General features: G+C 51.5%; 1 protein-coding gene across 1 annotated transcript in view; it reads left to right on the top strand.

The window, feature by feature from the left end:
- ASIC2 (acid sensing ion channel subunit 2) overlaps window positions 1–17,145 on the top strand; it is a 220,916-nt gene extending 203,771 nt beyond the window's left edge. Inside the window, exons 4-10 of the mRNA XM_038753888.1 lie at window positions 546–696; window positions 2,371–2,427; window positions 4,044–4,197; window positions 5,363–5,454; window positions 9,778–9,857; window positions 13,002–13,070; window positions 16,610–17,145. Coding sequence (XP_038609816.1) covers window positions 546–696; window positions 2,371–2,427; window positions 4,044–4,197; window positions 5,363–5,454; window positions 9,778–9,857; window positions 13,002–13,070; window positions 16,610–16,711 — 705 coding nt within the window. The 3' untranslated portion in view covers window positions 16,712–17,145. The remainder of the gene's footprint in view (window positions 1–545; window positions 697–2,370; window positions 2,428–4,043; window positions 4,198–5,362; window positions 5,455–9,777; window positions 9,858–13,001; window positions 13,071–16,609) is intronic.
- Window positions 17,146–18,850: the final 1,705 nt, after the last annotated feature.

Raw genomic sequence — 18,850 nt, 5'->3', positions numbered from 1 at the left:
CTGGGTAGGGCCTGTAGGGTTCAGGGAAAGGACCATCAGCTTCTGCCTTCCCAAATCCCACACCTGCTGTCATTTCTGCAGAGGTTTCCCAATTCTGGACTTGAATTTGCTCCTGCAGGAGAGGCCACTGGAGAGTGAACTTTTCAGACAGGCACCCTCCAGCCAGGGACCCTCCAGTCAAACCCTTTCAAACTAGAGACTCTTGAATGAGGGACTCTTCAGCCAGGGACCCTCCACTGAAGAACCCTCCAATCAGATCCCTTCTAGCCAGGCACACTCCAGCCCGAGACTGCTCACTGAGGAACCCTTCAGTCAGGGACCCGCCAGCTAAGGACCCTCCAGCCAGGGACCCTTCAATGAGGGACCCTCCAGTCGAGGGACCCTTCAGTCAGGGACAACTCAACCAGAGACCTTCCAGCTAGGGCCTCGGGCATGTTCATCAGTAGAACTCCTTCCAGCCCTGCTCTTCCCCCACATCGGTTTGGACTGAAAGAAGGCCTTAACTGTGCCCCCCCAACTCACCTCTGCCCCTTCCTGTCCCGCAGCTGACATACCTGCCCCCTCCCTGGGGTGAATGTCGGCCCTCGGACCTGGGATTGGACTTCTTCCCTGTTTACAGCATTACAGCTTGTAGGATCGATTGCGAGACCCGCTACATTGTGGAGAACTGCAACTGCAGGATGGTTCACATGCCAGGTAAATGCAGGCGGGGTCAGGGGTCAGCAGGACACTGCCTGACATGCCCTCCTGTGATGCTGACTCTCATTTCTCCAGCTGTGCTCACCCCGGGGTCAGCTGCTACTGCTGTGAAAGGCCCCAGCATACATTGTCCAGAGGCAGCAGTAGAAGGAGTGTCCACTCCTGACTTGCCTTCTCCCTCATACCCCGCCCAAAGATGGTGCCCTGTGGAGAGTGGGTTGGGGCGTGGGGAAGTGGGGACCATTATCCTGCTTCCCAGTATGGGTAAGTTGCCGGCCAATTTCCTATCACACTCTTAGTATTTCTTTGTGCCTATCACCACCTCGCCCTGCTCCCAGCCAAGCACTCTGTCCAGACAGGAAGTTGGACAGCCTGTTTAGTCCTGGGGCCAACACGTTTCGGGGAAGGAGAGGCTCCTGGGCCCCGTGGAACTGCTGTGGGCAGCCCACTTCCCACAGGGAGTGCAGGGTCAGGCTTGCCATCAACTAGAACCCAGAGGGACCCTGCAGATCATCTCTCTGCTCGTTTCAGCAACTTTCTGGAATGTCTTTTCATCGTGTAATGATAATAACAATAATAATAATTATGGTATTTGTTAAGTGCTTACCATGTGCCAAGCACTGTTCTAAGCACTGGGGTAGATACAATCAAGTTGGACACAGTCCCTGTCCCACATGGAGTTCACAGTCTCAATCCCCATTTTACAGATGAGGTAATTGAGGCCTAGAGAAGTTAAGTGACTTGCCCAAGGTCACAGAGCTAACAAGTGTTGGAGCCAGGATTAGAACCCATGACCTATGACTCCCAAGCCTGTGTTCATGCCATGGGCCATGCCATGCCCATGCTCCTTTCTGATCTCCCAACCTTCTATCTCTCCCCGCTTCAGTCTATACTTCACTCTGCTGCCTGGATTATCTTTCTGTAGAAACGCTGTGGACACGTCATCCCTGTCCTCAAAAATCTCCAGTGGCTGCCTATCAACCTTCGTATGAAACAAAAACTCCTCACTATTGGCTTCAAAGCTCTTCATCACCTTGCCCCCTCCTACCTCACCTCCCTTCTCTCCTTCTACGGCCCAGCCCGCACACTCCGCTTCTCTGCCACTAACCTCCTCACTCTACCTTGTTCTCGCCTGTCCCGCCGTCGACCCCTGGCCCACATCTTACCTCTGTCCTGGAATGCCCTCCCTCCTCATATCCACCAAACTAGCTTTCTTCCCCCCTTCAAATTCCTACTGAAAGCTCACCTCCTCCAGGAGGCCTTCCAGACTGAACCCCCCTTTCCTCTGCTCCTCCCCTCCCCATCACCCTTATTCCCTCCCTCTGCTCTATCCTGCTCCCTGCCCCACAGCACCTTTGTATATTTGTACATATTTATTATTCTATTTATTTTATTAATGATATGTATATATCTATAATTCTATTTATCTATTTTGATGCTGTTGATGCCTGCCTACTTGTTTTGTTATTTTGTCTGTCTCCCCCTTCTAGACTGTGAGCCCGTTGTTGGGTAGGGATTGTCTCTATCTGTTGCCAAATTGTACTTTCCAAGCACTTAGGACAGTGTGCTGCACACATTAAGTGCTCAATAAATACGATTGAATGAATGAATGAATGAATGAATGAACCAGGCCGTGCTGCTTCTCTAATGTGTATTTTTCTCTCCCTGCAGGTGATGCTCCTTTTTGTACCCCCGAGCAGTACAAGGAATGTGCCGAACCGGCCCTAGGTCAGTACACCCATGCACTTCCCGGCTCTCTGGGGACGTGGACGCTGCAGAGGTGCTGGTGGCGGAGGCTCACTGCTCTCCACATGGTGGCCGTGGGCAGGGGCAGAAGACCAGTGTCAGGAATTCCAGTTCTTGGCCCTACCTTGCCAAGCCGAGGAGCCTCCTACCATTCCATTAAGCCCTTTCAGCCCCTGGCACAGGGGATCCCAGGTGCTCTGAAGCTCCGGGTCCCAGTAGTAATTATTGTAATAGTGTTTATGAGTGCTCGGTGTGGTGCACTAGACTAAGTACTTGAGAAGTACAGAATCACAAAGTTGTTAGCTCTGGTGGATCAATGCCACAGAGTCTCAATGAGGAGGTACTTAAAGGCAGCAAGAATAAGCTTTCTTGCCATCACAGATCAAGGAAGGGTGCCACATCAGCTGAAATTTGATGGGGACAGCCTGTCACTGCCAGAGAATGTGCACAGATCGCTACAATCCACCTTCGTACATGCAACCTCCCTCATGTCCACTGGTTGCTGATGTTTCCACTGTCTATTGGTCCTCTCCATCATCTGTGTCCTTCCACGATTATTTGGTCAGGTTGTACTGTCCTCATGCCTGATTCTTTCCTCCAACTCGGTGGGTGATATTTCCTCTGCTGTCCCTTGCCCCTCAACATGGTTGTGTCTTTATGTCCTTCCTTCCTCAGAGATCTCTGGTTAAGGTTTGAGGCTCTTGGCAAAAAAGTGACAGCGAGGCCATTTTCTGGGTGAAGTGCATTTATGGTCCACGGGGCCAAATGCTGGGCTAGGTCCCTGTCCCACATGTGGCTCACAATTCCACTAACCCCCTTTTACAGATGAGGCCAAGACAGGTTGAGCAACTTTCCCAAGGTCGCACAGCATGCCAGTGGCAGAGGTGGGACTCCTGCCTCCCAGTCCTGTGCCCTTCCCATTAGACCATGCTGCCACTCTAATTGTTGTCCATAGAAAGCCAGGATTTCTGTTTTAGCCTGTTCAAGTAGTGCCAGAGTCTCTGAAGAGTGTAAAGGAATTGGGAGGCAGGGTCTGAGAGCAGTGAAAGGAACAGAGCTTGTCCCTTAGGCCGTCTTATGTTTTGTTGCTTCACTGCTCCTGACTGTGGGCAGTGAACATGTCTACCAACTCTGCTATATTGCACTCTCCCAAGTGCTCAGTACACTGCTCTGCACACAGGAAATGCTCAATAAATATGATTGATTGATTGCCGTGCCAAGTTTCAAGCAAGCCTCGCTCACCACCACCCCTCCCTTAAACTATAAATACACAACCCATATCTGGAGCCCCACAGGACTCTAGCTGCCTAAACACAGACTAACTACGCCCTAGGGGAGAGTATACAGTTAAAAAACTACACAGTCTACAATTACAAGCTTTGTTAATGCATACTCCCTCAAGAGTCACATGATCCTTGCCTACAAGGACCTTTCATACTAACAAGGGAAACAAGCAGAAAAATATCTGTAGATGAAAGAGGTCAAGATAAACAAATTGGGCTGTCGTAAAGGACATTGATCTAGGAAAGGCTCATTAAATCAGAAGTCCAGGGAGACCATCCCTGCCTTATTCAGTTCTACCTCTTTCTCCTGCCCAGGTTTGCTGGCCGAGAAGGACAGTAATTACTGTATCTGCAGAACACCCTGTAACCTGACTAGGTACAATAAAGAGCTGTCCATGGTGAAGATTCCCAGCAAAACCTCTGCCAAGTACCTGGAGAAAAAGTTAAATAAGTCTGAAAAATACATCTCGTAAGTAACCGAAGGCCAGACTCCAGGAGAGTGACTGGAGGGAAGGGGGCACAGGATGGGGAGAAGGGCAAGACTGTGAGCCCACTGTTGGGTAGGGACCGTCTCTATATGTTGCCAACTTGTACTTCCCAAGCACTTAGTACAGTGCTCTGCACACAGTAAGTGCTCAATAAATACGATTGATTGATTGATTGAAGAGAGGGAGAGAGAGAGGGAGGGAGGGAAGGAGGGAGTTGGAAGTGTTTGGCAGACCAGGTGGCTTTAGTCATGTCCTCATATCTCATAAGAACATGTATGCTTTCTGTGGACAGAATTGACTAGTTGCTACAGGCCTTAAATCTCTCAGAAGGCGAGGGTTAACAGTAGAAGGAGCAGGATCTGTCAAGCACTGCTGCTTAGTAGATATTTTGTGGAAACATAATTACTTTTTTATTGGCAAGATGTTTCTTTGACTGCCCCCATTTTGCTAGGATAAATGGAATGGGTAAATTTCACTCTTCACCCCGACCTCCTGAAGTGGCTCCTAGGCAGGCCAGGTTTATGCCTCCCATCTCCTGGGAACTCGCGGCCAAAGCAGGGCCATACCCCTTGTAGGGTGTGGGCAGGAGGTCAGCTGTACAGTATGGTCATTCAGCCAGCTGGTTGGGCGGGAAGCCAGCTCCACAGCAGGGCCATTCCCTTGGTAAGTTATGGGCAGGAGGTCAGCTCCACAGCAGGTCAAGTCCCCCAGTAGGTTGGGTGGGAGTCCAACTCCATAACAGGGCCATTCCCCCAGTGGGTCGGGTAGGAAGCCAGCTCCAGAGCAGGGCCATTCCCCAGGTAGAGTGCAGGTAGGAGGCCAGCTCTTCCAGGCCCAGGTCTGCAGGCTGGATCCTGGCTTGATGGTGTCAGAGAGACTTGACCCCAAGAGCCTCCAGGAAAGGCCCAGGGTTCCCAGTCTCACTGAGGAGGAGAGCAGTTACCCCACCGCTCCCACTGTGGCAGAGGCACAGGGGAAGGGTTGAGGGAGACACAGGTCTGTGGAGACAAGGGCAGTGAGGGCATAGGGCAGTGGAGGCATGTGAGGGAGGGCAGAGGTAGGGAAGCAAAACAAGGATGATGAGGGAAGGGAAAAAGAATCCCTTGTCCCTTGCCTATGTCTACCTCCGCTCTCCTGTCTTCACAGAGAGAATATTCTTGTCCTTGATATCTTCTTTGAAGCACTCAACTATGAGACAATTGAGCAGAAGAAAGCATATGAAGTTGCAGCCTTACTCGGTGAGCCAAAACCTCAGTCCCATCTCTTGCCAATTTTTTGTGGGTGGGTGGGGGAGGTGGAGAGGGAAGAGGACTATTTAGGGAAGGGGACACAGGTGGACTCTGGCTAGGATCTTGTGGGTAATGGAGAGTAATGAAATGCCTCAATAATTGCTGTAAACTCAGCTCTCACTCTTCTTATTGAGGAGGGTAATGATGGTCAATCAAGCAATCATTTGTATTTACTCAGTATTTACTCAGTATTTACTCTGAGCAGAGCATTGTATTAAGCACTTGGGAGAGTACAGTATAACAGAGTTGGTAGGCACATTCCCTGTCCTCAGCAAGCTTACATCTAAGGGGTGAGACAGACAAAACTGTAAACAAATAAATTAGGACATGTATATATGTTCCATGGGACTGAGGGAGGGGTGAAAAAAAGATGCAAATCCAGTGCAAGGGCTATGCAGAAGGGAGTGGGAGAAGAGGAAATGAGGGCATAGTCTGGGAAGATGTGCTTTTTATAAGGCTTTGAACGTGGGGAGGGGGCTACCATTTTCCAGGGCTTTGGTCCAGCTGCCACTGTGCCCCTCATTCCAGCAGCTACAGAGCAGGTGTGGGGCATTGGACTGGGGCCACTCTTAGCCAAACTGTGGAGACATGGGAGCCCAGGGCTTCCTGATCTCTCTGCTCTAAGACGGTCACGCCGCAGCGCCCCCGAGGCCAGGAGCCACTCACTGTGCTTCTGCCCTCCTGGAGTTGAGATCTGCTGCTTCTGGAAACAGCTGCTGTAGGTTGGGGGCGGTGGGGGCAGTAGGCACAGTGGGGTCTCTACATTCCTTCCCCCGCCTTATCCACTTACTACTCTCCCTGCTGGAAGTGCAGAACCTAAATCAGTATGCTGTTTCTACTAAACAAAATAAAGATGGCATTAATAAAGTTGAATGATTTTTAAGACTGATACTGCCCCCTGCTGGCACAATCTGCTCTCACCACTGACCACTGGTGATCAGGAGGCTCAATCTTATGAGACTTCCAGAGAATCATGGTCATCATCATTATTATTCCAGAGGATCAGAGTCAGTCAGATCACTCCTTTCACCATTTTCCTCTGAGCACTTGCCAGGACATGGCCTAGGAAAGGAAGGGTGGGCATCCCTGAGTTTTTGGGTGATTTCTCCAAACTTTGCAGAGTCCTGGAGGGACTGGTTCTCTAACCATCTCTGCTGGGTGGTAGAGAGCAGATAGGGGTTCACTGGCCCCATTTTAGAGGTGGGGAAGTGGAGGCTCAGAGCCAAGCTGGGTCAGTCCCTGGTGACTAGGGTGACTGTGGACAGCAGTCAAGAACACCAGAATCCACCCCACCCCCCACTCCACTTTGTCTAAATCATCCCCACTGTGTGCACACATGTTCATATGTGTGCACGTGCGTGCACACACACACACACACACACACACACACACACACACACACACACACACTCACCATACTGAAGAGGAGACAAATCAGTGGAAGATCAGACAGTCTGGTATGAAACCAGGCAAATGACCACCCTGCAGTCACTGCTTTCCTACTACAACTCAACTCTCACACTTCACTCCTCTAAGGCCAACCTACTCACTGTACTTGAACCTCACCTGTCCCATCACCGACCTCTCACCCACAACCTGCCTCTGGCCTGGAACTCTCTCCTCTTCATCTCGGACAGACAATCACCCTACCTTCAAAACCTTATTGAAGGCACATCTCCTCCAAGAGGCCTTCCCCAATTAGGCTCTCATTTCCTCTTCTCCCACTCCATTCTGCATTGCCCTTGCACTTAGATTTGCACCCTTTATTCACCCACCCCTCAGCCCCAGAGCACTTAAATGTATATTCATATTTTATTTATTGACATCAATGTCTGTCTCCCCCTCTAGTCTGTAAGCTTGTTGTGGGCAGGGAACATGTCTACCAACTCTGTTATATTGTACTCTCCCAAGAACTTAGTACAGTGCTCTGCACACAGTAAGGGCTGAATAAATGTGATTGATTGATTGATTGGTTGGTGTGTGGATCTAGGCCCCTAGACAGCTGCCTGCATCTGTTATCCAGTGGCTTTTGTTAAAAACCTCTCCATTTTGGAGCCAGGCCCAACACAGAGCTGTGAAGCAGGCTGAGAATGAAGGATCTCCGTTTGAGGAATATAAGCTGCTCCTCAAAGTGCCCTTCTCTTCTTGATTCCTGCCTCCTTGATAATCCCCACTCACCCTTGGATCAGAAAAATCTAAACAGGAGGAGATGTCCCCCTTTTGCCTGGTTCTGGGATGGGGCATTCTAGCCAAGCCAAGCCCCAAGGTGTAGTGTTCTCTGGGAGGAATCATCACTTGTGTCTCTTTGAGGCTTGCACAGGAGCCCTTTGCTGCCTTCCCAATCCCAGCTTGCTGCTCTGGGCCTAAGGAAGGGCCAAGCATCAGCCCCACACCCCCTGCCACTTCCAACCTCCATCCCCTCCCTTCATAGTTGTCATCTTGTCCTGTCTGTGTGACCAGTGGTTCTTCAAAACTCCCTGCCATGGACTCTGGACCTTGGAGAGGTGTTGTGTGTGAACTTGCTGCCTGGCTGTCATTTAGTAGCTGGTTCCCTTGCTCATCTGAGAGCGGTGGTGCCAGCAGCAAATGGGATCACCAGGGTGTTTGGTCAATGCTCAGAAATGAGATTTTTGCTCCGGGAATGGGTTGGGTTCGTTGTGGGCAGAGACCAAAAGGCCATTCAGAAGGCTCTTGCCACTGGCCTCACAACTGAGCCCAAGCCAGAATCTCAGGTCTGACCACACCCATTGAAAGGACAGACAAGCAGGCAAAACCTCAAACTTCACTACCACATGCTGGCCTGGAGGGCCTCAAGCCAATGTCCCTTTCATCAAACAGTCAATTAATCAATCATATTTATTGAGTGCTTACTGTTTGCAGAACTCTAACTAAGTTTATTTGGGCTGGAACTGGAGGAATGGCAAGCAGGTTTGTACCCTCCTCCCTGACGGACACCAGGTTCAGCTGTGGCAGAGGGTAGCAGCCGTCAGGAGAGATCTTTACCCAAGCTCTAACTGTGGGGACCTGAGAGGACACAGTTTTGTTTTGGGGGCCGGGGGACTGGGAGCCAGAGCCCAGGGTCCAAAGGCCTTAGCCATAAGATCTGCTGTGATCAGAGCATGTGAGGAGAGGTGGCTTCTGGCATCTGGAGCAGAGAAGGGAGACAGGCCACGTTGCCCTGGGGTCTTTACCGATGCCATGCCCATTCTTTTTCCTTTCCTCTTGTCAGGCAGAGTGTGCTGGGGAGGGGGAGAAGCCCCATCAGCACCACAGTGGTCAGTCACCAGGCCCCAGTGGGGACAATCTAGCCCTGCCCCTGCCCCGCTGTCATTGCTGCTGGACCATGCTCTTGGATGTCTGGAGAACCAGCTACTAAACAGCAGCTAGACACCAAACTTCTCCACAACGTTCAGACCAAGCTGAGTGATCTATTGACCATGTGGCCAGTAGCTGGCCAGAGTTATGGCAGCCCTTAAGCCTTTGTCTTAGGCCCTGTTCCAACAGGTTTCCTCTGGTATTGCTGGTTTTGGGGGATGCTGATGTGGGAACTTCAGGACAAGGGTCTGAAGTCCAGGGACTCAAGTCTTAAGTCCCCTAGCCAAAACCAGAGGGTCACTTCTCCTGGTTCCCTGACAAAAGGCCTTTCTGGCTGGTCTGAGGGCTGCCCTTGTCACAGGGTCACTTGAAATGCCAACATGTTACAGCATGTTCCATAAACATGCTCTCTCTCTCCCTCCCTCTCTCTCCCTCTCTCCCTCTTTCTCTCTCTCCCCGCTCCCTCCCTTTCTTCCTCTCTCTCTTTTTCCCTCTCCAGGACTGCAGTTGTCACTGTAGTTGTAGGAGGGGCCTGGTATGGTGTCCACCAGAGGCAGTTTTTCTTTCTTTGGTGGAATCATTGACCAAGCTGGCCAGGGGCAGGTGCTGGTTTGGGACTGAGAGAGAGTTTCATGTCAGAAGCTGCTTTTGTTGCCCCAGACTGCTGGAGGGCAAGCTCAAATGGCACGAGAACATTAGTGGGGACTGTGCCAGGGGCTGGTGGGGCTGAGGCACTTGGAGTCTCACTCCTGAGCTGTCCTAGGAGCCCCTGAGAGCACCCTTGCTCTCTTGACTCTGCCCCTGGAGAGGGCTCGGGGAGGGAGTGTGGGATTTCCAGGCCAGAATCCATCCTGGGTGGCAGGTTCTGAGAAGAATTGTGGGAGGTTGTTTGAACCTTCTCTCCCACAGTGTCCTATGACAATTCCATCTCCTCTCTCCCTTATGCTCTCTCTCTAGGTGACATTGGTGGTCAGATGGGATTGTTTATTGGTGCTAGTATCCTTACAATACTAGAGCTCTTTGATTACATTTATGAGGTAAGAGTGACATTGTTTTTCTCCAGACAAAAAAGTGAAAAGAAGCCTGGCTTTCTCCTCAGCTGATGGGCCGGGGGCTGGAGACCCCCACACCATGGGAAGTCCTTCATGATCAGGGTTGCCAATGTACCAGCCTTCTGCCTGGCCTGGGGGCTGCCTGCCAGGACCCAAATCTTACTGCTGATCCCTAGGCCTGCGTTGGACTGGCTGTGTCTCCCCCTTCTAGACTGTGAGCCCGCTGTTGGGTAGGGACTGTCTCTATGTGTTGCCAACTTGTACTTCCCAAGCGGTTAGTGCAGTGCTCTGCACACAGTAAGCGCTCAATAAATATGATTGAATGAATGAATGAATCAATGAATGAATGCTTTGATAGGAGACCTCTGACAGGTAATGTGGAATGGATCAGAAACCACCAAGTAATGATAAAGATTACTGAACAAATTATTATTAACCACAATTATTATTATTATTATTGCTAATATTATCATTACTAGCTAGTCTCTAAATGTCCCTATCGGGTTGACACTTCTGGAAATCTGCCCAATGCACTAGGTTTGTTTCCAAAGAAGAACGTGCCCCAGTGCTCTGAATGTCCAAATAAAAACAGTAGTTAGTGAATCTTATTTACATATTTGTAAACTGGAGCACTGGGGGGCAGTTTCTCTAATTCTGGTGCAGAGATGGGATGGTGGTGAGTGGCCACTGGGCTCAAGGCCCCGGATACCCTGGGCCCGAGTACTGCCACCCCAGCCCCCGGGTCTCCCAGATCACATCCCCCGGACCCATCCAGTGCCGCCTGCCTCATTTCCAGCACCAGGCCCAGCCCAGTTCAGAGAGTCCTTGATGGTGACCCATCTTCCTGAGCTCCTCGGCTGCTCTCTGAGAGCAGGTCATTGGCTCTCGAGAGAGCCGGAGGCACCTCGGGCCAAACCCCTTGCTAATGCTGCTCCTGCCACCCCATCTTGGGTCTAGTTTGTGGTCCATGGCCACCTGCTCCTCAATGCTTAGGACCAGACTTGAAATGTGGCCTCTCCTCTAGCGACAGGACTGTATTGGGCCCGAGGGGGCTTCTCCCAGGTGGAGAAGATCCAGGCATTATCGAGCTGAAGAACCTTGGCCCCTTCTGTAGAGCTGCCGATACTAGCTCCCTGCACCACACTGCTGTTGTCTTTGCTGGGTGCTTTGAAGACACCCTGACCCCCTGCTGCCAAACCTCCCAGAGAGCAGAGAGAGAAGCAGGAGAGGAACCCTGGTTGGAGATGGGGAGGTGGGAAAGGGGGACAAAGATAATTGGTCTTCTCCTCCTGGTCTCAAGGCATTTCCTCTTCCTTGACCATCCCCCACCCCTACCTCCAGCTAAAGATTCCCCCACAGAATGCTGGGTCCCTGGGTTTCCCTGCCAAGGTCATTGGGGATGTCCCCCCCAACCCCCAGTCTTCCTCCCAGGCTGCAGGAGGGCTGGGCAGAGTTGAGGAGAGTTGGGAAGGGCTGGGAAGGAAGGATGGGACACAGCCTCTCTGGTGACAGAGGAGACCCAACCTTGAGTGACTTCTCCAAGATGGGGTTGCCACCAGCTGGTGGGGAGTCTTAGGAGGTCCTGCCATCAGATTTTCCCAGGCAGTCCAGCAGACAGAGTTCTCACTGGTGAATGGAAGCCCTGAATTCTGCAGCATCCCTCCTCCAGTCTCTCTGGGTGCCTGGAGTCACGCCTGGTGCCTCCACTCCTCTCTCTCTCTAAGATTGGGGTGTTGTCCGGAGATGGATGGAGGAGGGACAGGGATGCTCACACCACCTTTCTAGTCCTCCTGGAGAAGAGAGCTCCTCCTGGATCCATGGGAGTTTTCTGAGGAAGATATTCTGGCAGTCGGGGCTGGCAGCCTCCAATGGAGAGTTGGTCTGCTTGCCAAAGGAAGCAGTCTGGGAGATGTGTTCTCACTCCCAGAGCTCTTGGCTCCGGAGCCTCTGCCAGGAAGGAAATATCCCTCCTTCCCTTCCCAGACAAAGACTGTCATTAGTCAATCAATCAATCATATTTATTGAGCACTTACTCTGTGCAGAGAACTGTACTAAGTTATTGGGAAAGTACACTACAACAATATAATAGGCATAATCCCTGCCCACAATGAGTTTACAGTCTAGATGGGGAGACAGACATTAATATAAATAAATTATGGCTATGTACAATAAGTGCTGTGGGACTGGGAGGGGGGATGAATAAAAGGAGCAAATCAGGGTGACACAAAAGGGAGTGGAAGAAAAGGAAAAGAGATTAGTCAGGGAAGACCTCTTGGAGGAGATGTGCCTTCCATAAGGCTTTGATGTGGAGGAGAGTAATTGTCTGTTGGATTGGAAGAGGGAGGTTATTCCAGGCCACAGAGAGGATGTGGGCGAGAGGTCAGCAGTGACGTAGAAGAGATCGAGATATAGTGAGTAGGTTGGCTTTAGAGGAACAAAACATGTGGGTTGGGTTTTCTACATAAACATTCAGTTCATGTTTCCCCACTCCTCAAGAACCTGCAGTGGTTGCCCATCCACCTCTGCATCAAGCAGAAACTCCTTACCATTGACTTTAAAGTACTCAATCACTTTGTCTTCTCCCATGTCACCTTGCTACTCTCCTCCTACAACCCAGTCCACACATTTGTTTTCTCTAATGCCAACTGACTCAGTATACCTCCATCTCCTCTGTCTCGCCACCAACCTCTCGCCCACATCCTGCCTCTGGCCTGGAATGCCCTCCCTCTTCATATCTGACAGACAATTACTGTGTTCTGGGGGTGGTTTGAGTAGGAATCTCTGCATGAACTTGAGGGTCATGGGGAGGGTAGAATTATGGGCAGAATTAGGCTCAGTGAGACTTGGCTAAAAACTCCCCAAGGGCCAGTGGAGATTGGGACTTTCCTATCCCACCTAGAACAAGGCCTCTTTCTCCAGGCTTCTCCCATCAAGAAGAAGCCCTCTCCTTCCTCCCATCCAGAAGAAGCCCACTCTCTACTCCCACCCAGAAGAAGCCTCTTTCCTCCTCCAACCCAGCAGAAACCCTCTCCCTTCTCCCACCAGGCCATTTCCACTGCTCCCACAATTCCCTGACTGAATGGGTTCTGGACCATCCTATTTCTAAGTCTGAATCCTCCTCTCTTTCAGCTTATCAAAGAGAAATTGTTCGATCTACTTGGAAGAGAAGAGGAGGACAGCAGCCATGAAGAAAATGTGGTAAGAATGTGTCTGTGGGCCCAGTCTTTTTTGGCTAGTCAGGCCAGCGTTTGGGGCTTGGATACTCCATCTCCGAGGCCCAGCTGGGCAGGGAGACGCCCAGCCTGGGACATCTCCCTTCAGTAGCTTCTACTCCAGGCACCCAGCGCTAGGACGAATGAGGAAATTTTCCGTTTTCACTCTCCTAACTCCAATTCTTCCCTCTGTCGGGCTCCGTTACCCTCACCTGGGCCGGGGTCTGCCCTCTGCCCTCTATAGCATGGGACCCCTGGGAAGACACCTCTCAGTGTCCAAAACTGTGGCAAGGCTTCTCGGCAGGCCTGCAGCTATTTGGGCTGGATTGGGGCTGGCCACGTCGACCAGTGGCTCTGCTGCTGACTTTTCATCTGGGAGAGATGCTGGCTGGGGAGCAGAAAAGCCCTCCCCGTGAGCTGGCCCAGAGGAGTGAATCTTTTGCGTGTCAAGGCTGATAATCCCAACCCAAGTAGCACCTGGGATTTCTGGATCCCAGGCTCTTGCACAGAACCAAGTCCCAGAAGCATGGTCCCTCTGTCGGCCCAACACCCACTACCTACTGCGCTGCCCAGAGTGGAGCCCCAGAGAGTGGGTGGTCTGATGGATAGGAAGCAGAGCCTGGGGACCGATTCTAGAGATAACATAAACTGTGCTTGGGGGAGGGAGCAGGAAACAGAGGTACTTGGCCAATGGGATGGAGGGAGTTAGGACTCCAGAGAGCTACTCTGAGTCCCTGGACCCTGCCTTTCCCTTCAGCTGGGTGGAAGGGGTGAGGAATGAGAAGAACTGGAGGTTCTGCCCACCAGGGAATAGGTTTCCAAGATTCTCTGCCCAAGCCATACACTCCTCCAGGTTCCATGGCAGGCAACAGGATGCAGTGGCACTGGGAACCCTCTGGGCATTGGGCCCTGGGCACAGGGAATCTTGTGGAGCAGGGCTGGAATGGGCACACCCATCACTTAGGTCAGGCTGCCCCTTGGGCTCACCACCCACTCACACTGCCCAGCCCCTCCAGTCCTTCCCCCAGGGAAGTGTCAGGTGCCTTGAGCCATTTGCCCTGTTTTTGCTCAAAAGCACCTCCGAAAAACCCTTCCAATAGTTTCTTGCTCCTTACTCCTTGAATCTAGTCCCAGAGATTTCAGGTACTCTCATTCTGGAACTCGAGAAGGACTTCCCACCCCTAGTTAGGGTTCCCATGGCCACCACATCCTCTCTGAATTTCCGTGACTCACCTTCTCACCCCACCATCTTGGGAAGAGCACTAGCTCACGTTGCCCGTGTCATCAGGCCAGGTAACAAATCTCCTTTGAGAGGTTCCAGCCATGACCGCCTGGGACGATCCTCATGGAAAGTTGAAAAAATTCACCAGAATGTAAGAACTGACCGGTTGGGTCAGGTCACTGGTCCATCCAGTTTAACTTTCTGTTTTGGATTAGGTCAGCAAGATGCTGGGAAGTACTTGTGTGGGCTAGTGGCTAGAGCACGGGCCTGGGAGTCAGAAGGACCTGAGTTCTAATCCCAGTTCGGCGACTTGCCTGCTGTGTGATCTTGGACAAGTCACTTCACTTCTCTGTGCCTCAATTACCTCATGTTTATAATGGAGATTAAGACTCTGAGCCCCATGTGGAACAGAGACTGTGTCCAACCTGATTATCTCATATCTATCCCAGCGTTTAGAACTGTGCTTGGCACATGCCAAGCCCTTAACTACTGCTATAAAAAAGACCCCAAGAAACAAAAGGTGAGGTGTTATCCTCCTGGACACACAGTGATGAGGCACCTTTTCAGGACTCCTAGGTTGAACTTATGATAGAGAAGCAGCGTGGCTCAGTGGAAAGAGCATGGGCTTTGGAGTCAGAGGTCGTGGGTTCAAATCCTGACTCCACCAATTGTCAGCTGTGTGACTTTGGCAAGTCACTTAACTTCTCTGTGCCTCAGTTCCCTCATCTGTAAAATGGGGATTAGGACTGTGAGCCCCCCATGGGACAACCTGATCACCTTGTAACCTCCCCAGCACTTAGAACAGTGCTTGGCACATAGTAAAGTGCTGAATAAATGCCATCATCATCATCATCATCATCATCATAATGACCCATCACGGTTCTCCTAGTAACAAACCTTCTGCCCTAACTCCTGTCAAGGTTTCCCATGACCTGAACCTTTTCCTGAGACATCCCTAGCTTTCCCTCTCACAACACACCGTGGTCTTATGGGCCAAGGATTCATCCAAGCACCCACCTTGAATCTGCTGGTGTTTTTTCTATGCATAACTTCCTTTGGGAACCCAAACCACGTGCTTCCACCCACTGGGACAGGAAGTGCTTTCTTTTGTTTGCTGGAAACCAGTCCTCTTTCCCTGCTTCTGAGCGTTTGGTGAACAGCAATATGGGTTGATTGGAGGCTGCTGCCAGGAGCTCCCAGCACCTTTGTGCAGATACAGTTGGTCTTGTCCTTGGGGCTGCCCTGAACCAGTTACTCGACTCTCCCTCAGTCATCCTCACCCCTGGGAGTGCCTTGTGAGGGTTCCTCTGTCCGTTTGCCATTGGCCTCATCCCTGGGGCTGCCCTGAGCAGGTTCCTCTAATTAGCCTCAGTCATCCTCATAGCCAGGGCAGCCCCTAGCGGGTTCTTCTCCTCAGCTGCCATTGGCCTTGTCTTCTGAGCTGCCCTTAGTGGGTTCTTCTTCTCACCTGCCATAGGCCTCATTCATGGGGCTGTCCTAAGCCCTTCTGTGGCAGCACTGAAACCAGTAATGCCTTGGATCCCTGTTGGTCAATCAGGCCCAACTCCTGAATAATAATTAATAAATGTGGTATTTGTTAAGCACCTATTACATGCCAATCACTGGGATAGATATGAGACCATCAGGTCCCCCTCAGGTTTAGCAGTCCAAATAGGAGGAAGAACAGGAATTGATTCCCCATTTTGCAGACAAGGGAATTTAGGTCCAGAGAAGTGAAGTGAGTTGCCCAAGGTTACATAGCAGACACGTGGCAGAGCCAGGATTAGAATCTATGTCCTTTGACTCTTAGGCCCAGGCTCTTTCCACTGGGTCATGCTGCTTCTGCACACTGAACCAGGCTCAGAGGCCTGGAGTCACTAGTGCTCTGAGCCCTGTCTTGATGGCCCAAGCCATCATAGTGGTATCACTAGGGCGCTGTGTAGTATTAGATGTTACAACCAGACTTTAATTGTTTTCCTCACCAAGCCCTCCTTCCTTGTTTCCTGCCTTGGTGCAAAATCTGCCTCAGCTCTCATCTCTTCCCTCCTCCTGGCTGTGGGCACCCCATCCCTGCAGCCTTGAGATGGTAAGCAGGACAGGAAACCCCAGGTAGCGTTCACTGTCCGAGAGCCTCCCCTCAACTTCTCTGGGCTTGCGGTGCCTGGTCAGGATCCAGTCAGTGAGAAGATGCTTGATAATGAGCGATGACTGAGCAATGTCATATGGTCACAAGTATGAGGGATGGCAATGGTAGGGGAGGGGAGGCATCAGGCCGGCAGCAGAGAGCTGGTCTCGCCCCTCAGAGCACTTGCGGCCCGATGCCCAACCACTCGGAGACGGTCAGCCACACTGTGAATGTGCCGCTGCAGCCAGCGCTGGGGCCGCCAGAGGAGATCGCCTGCTGACCCCTCGCCGGCAGAACGACGACCCTGCCCGGGAGCAGCGATGTCCAGCTCAGGACCAAACCGGTGGAAAGAAGTCAATTGCTATGCATAAAAATTCTGCCAAAACCGAGCTAGAGTCCCCGCTGGCTTGATTACACCCTCGTTTCCTGTGGGGTTACTTCTAAAATGGAGGAATCCTCATTTCTGAACCATGTGAAAACAAAACTACCATGTCACATCCTGCCAGATGTATAAAACACTTGCATGCCGATACTTTTTATGGCAACATATTCACACCTGTCTTTTCAAGCAGCATTCCTCTTTACAATTTCCGATTTCCATGGCAAGATTTGTTCCTCAGAATGAAATAGTAGCCAAAATGTTCGACGACCTCATCTCGACTAGCATCGTAGGCTGAACTAGAATAAAAACAAAGGAAACCGACAGACTCCTAACATGTTTTGTGTTTGTGTAGTTTGTGATGGCTCAAAACCTAAAGGGCCATGCCTTGTGATGACTGGTCTGCCCTTGGGACCCCAGGGTCAGAAGTCACTAGGTCTAGGCTTTGCTCGCTTATTGTGACTCGGTGCACTGGATTACTTGGAGCAGATTCCAAGGCTACTATGTTGTACTTTGAGTTTTTCATGCAGCTTGTATAGTCTGGTTTGGAGATTGGGCGGCAGAGAAGGTTGGTTTGTTCTGTGCTTCAGATCTCAATTGTTCCTACTATCAAAGTTAATAGTGACAGCTTCAGTCACTGTCCGGAAGGGTCAATGTTGGATAGTGGGTCTGAGGCGGCAGCTGTCCCTTGTTTAGGGTCTGTGCAGGAGCTGCTGTGAGACCAGGATGGGGGTGGGGATGGGGAAGCAGTTGTGACCCTTGTCCAAGATAAAGTACGAGACTCATCTGTCCACCTTGTCCTTTTCCTGGGAGCAGAAGTGGCCACCCCCGCCCCACCCCCCACACCCAACCCCACCACTGGCTTCTTCCTGCCCAAGCCAGGTGGCTTCTTTCCCCGAATCCGTGCCCGGGGAGAGAATTCAGGGTTTTAGACAGAACTGCCCAGCAGAGCAAGGCTGCCTGCTTGGGGCTCCCCTGGCTACTGGAGGCCAGGTATATCCCACCCAAGTGCCACACTGCTGCGGCATCCAAAGCCAGACCCCCTGGCTCCGAGCCCAACATGCAGACCCTTCGCACCCAGCCTCCCCAGAGCTCATAAGCCAGCTTGCCAATGTAAGAACAACATTCCCTTCTGGGTTCACCGTCCTTTCCATTCTTTGGGCAGACCCGCATCTTCCCCAGAGCTACCCAGAGGTGGTTGGGACTCAGAAAAAAAGGTGTGGCCCAAGTTATCTAAGGACCTTTGATGCCAGATGATGCTACCGAGTCTTCCTATTCCCAGCATTCCCCTATCCTCCAACCTCCTCCACAGGCTGCTCCCAGAGACTTCTGGGACGACATCTGGGAGGAGGGAATCCCAACATCCAGGCCTCCGGCAAACCAGGGAAAGCCATGCTCTTTGCTGTTCGAAACTGCTTTCCGCTGTTCCCACACAGGTGCCTCTCCTGTCCCATATTTCTGGAAGTCCTCACCGCCACTGATGCCTCGTGTAGTCTGCTGGAGTCTTGTCTGTCACCAGGTGTGCCCAGGACAGGATAGGGGTGTGTGGGGGGGGTGCACATGAAGGGTAGCTCTGAAAACTTGGTGAGCTCAGACCATGCAGACACCATTTCTCCCAGCCTGATCAGAATAGTAACACAGAGGACATTCTGGATTTCCCACAGTTGCCTTTAGTTGGGGAATAACCGGGACCAATTTAGGTTTCTCATTGAGCAGGAGAAGATTCCATTTCGCTCAAAGCAGTTTTCCTCCGTATTCTGTTTTCAAGGCACACTGACGGCCCCTGGTGTTTTCCCAAGCCACCAGTGACCCAAGCCTTTGGTATCGACCCACCCTGGTGGAGCCCAACAGCCCCAACTGGGCCCTGCCTCCTGTCCCCATCACTGTTCCCAGCACCATCCCCACCACTCCGCTGTGATCGCAGAACCACATTTTCCCAGCATAGATGTGGAGCGTGCTCTGTGGGTTCTGATTTGTAAAGCAACAATGCACCCACCGGCCGGGCTCTCATTTTGTCACCACCACCCAGGGGAGGGGGAC

This window comes from Tachyglossus aculeatus, chromosome 11, assembly GCF_015852505.1.
Source record: "Tachyglossus aculeatus isolate mTacAcu1 chromosome 11, mTacAcu1.pri, whole genome shotgun sequence".
NCBI lineage: Eukaryota > Metazoa > Chordata > Mammalia > Monotremata > Tachyglossidae > Tachyglossus > Tachyglossus aculeatus.
The sequence above is the reverse complement of the archived record's forward strand: the minus strand, read 5'-3'. Positions and strand labels throughout refer to the sequence as shown.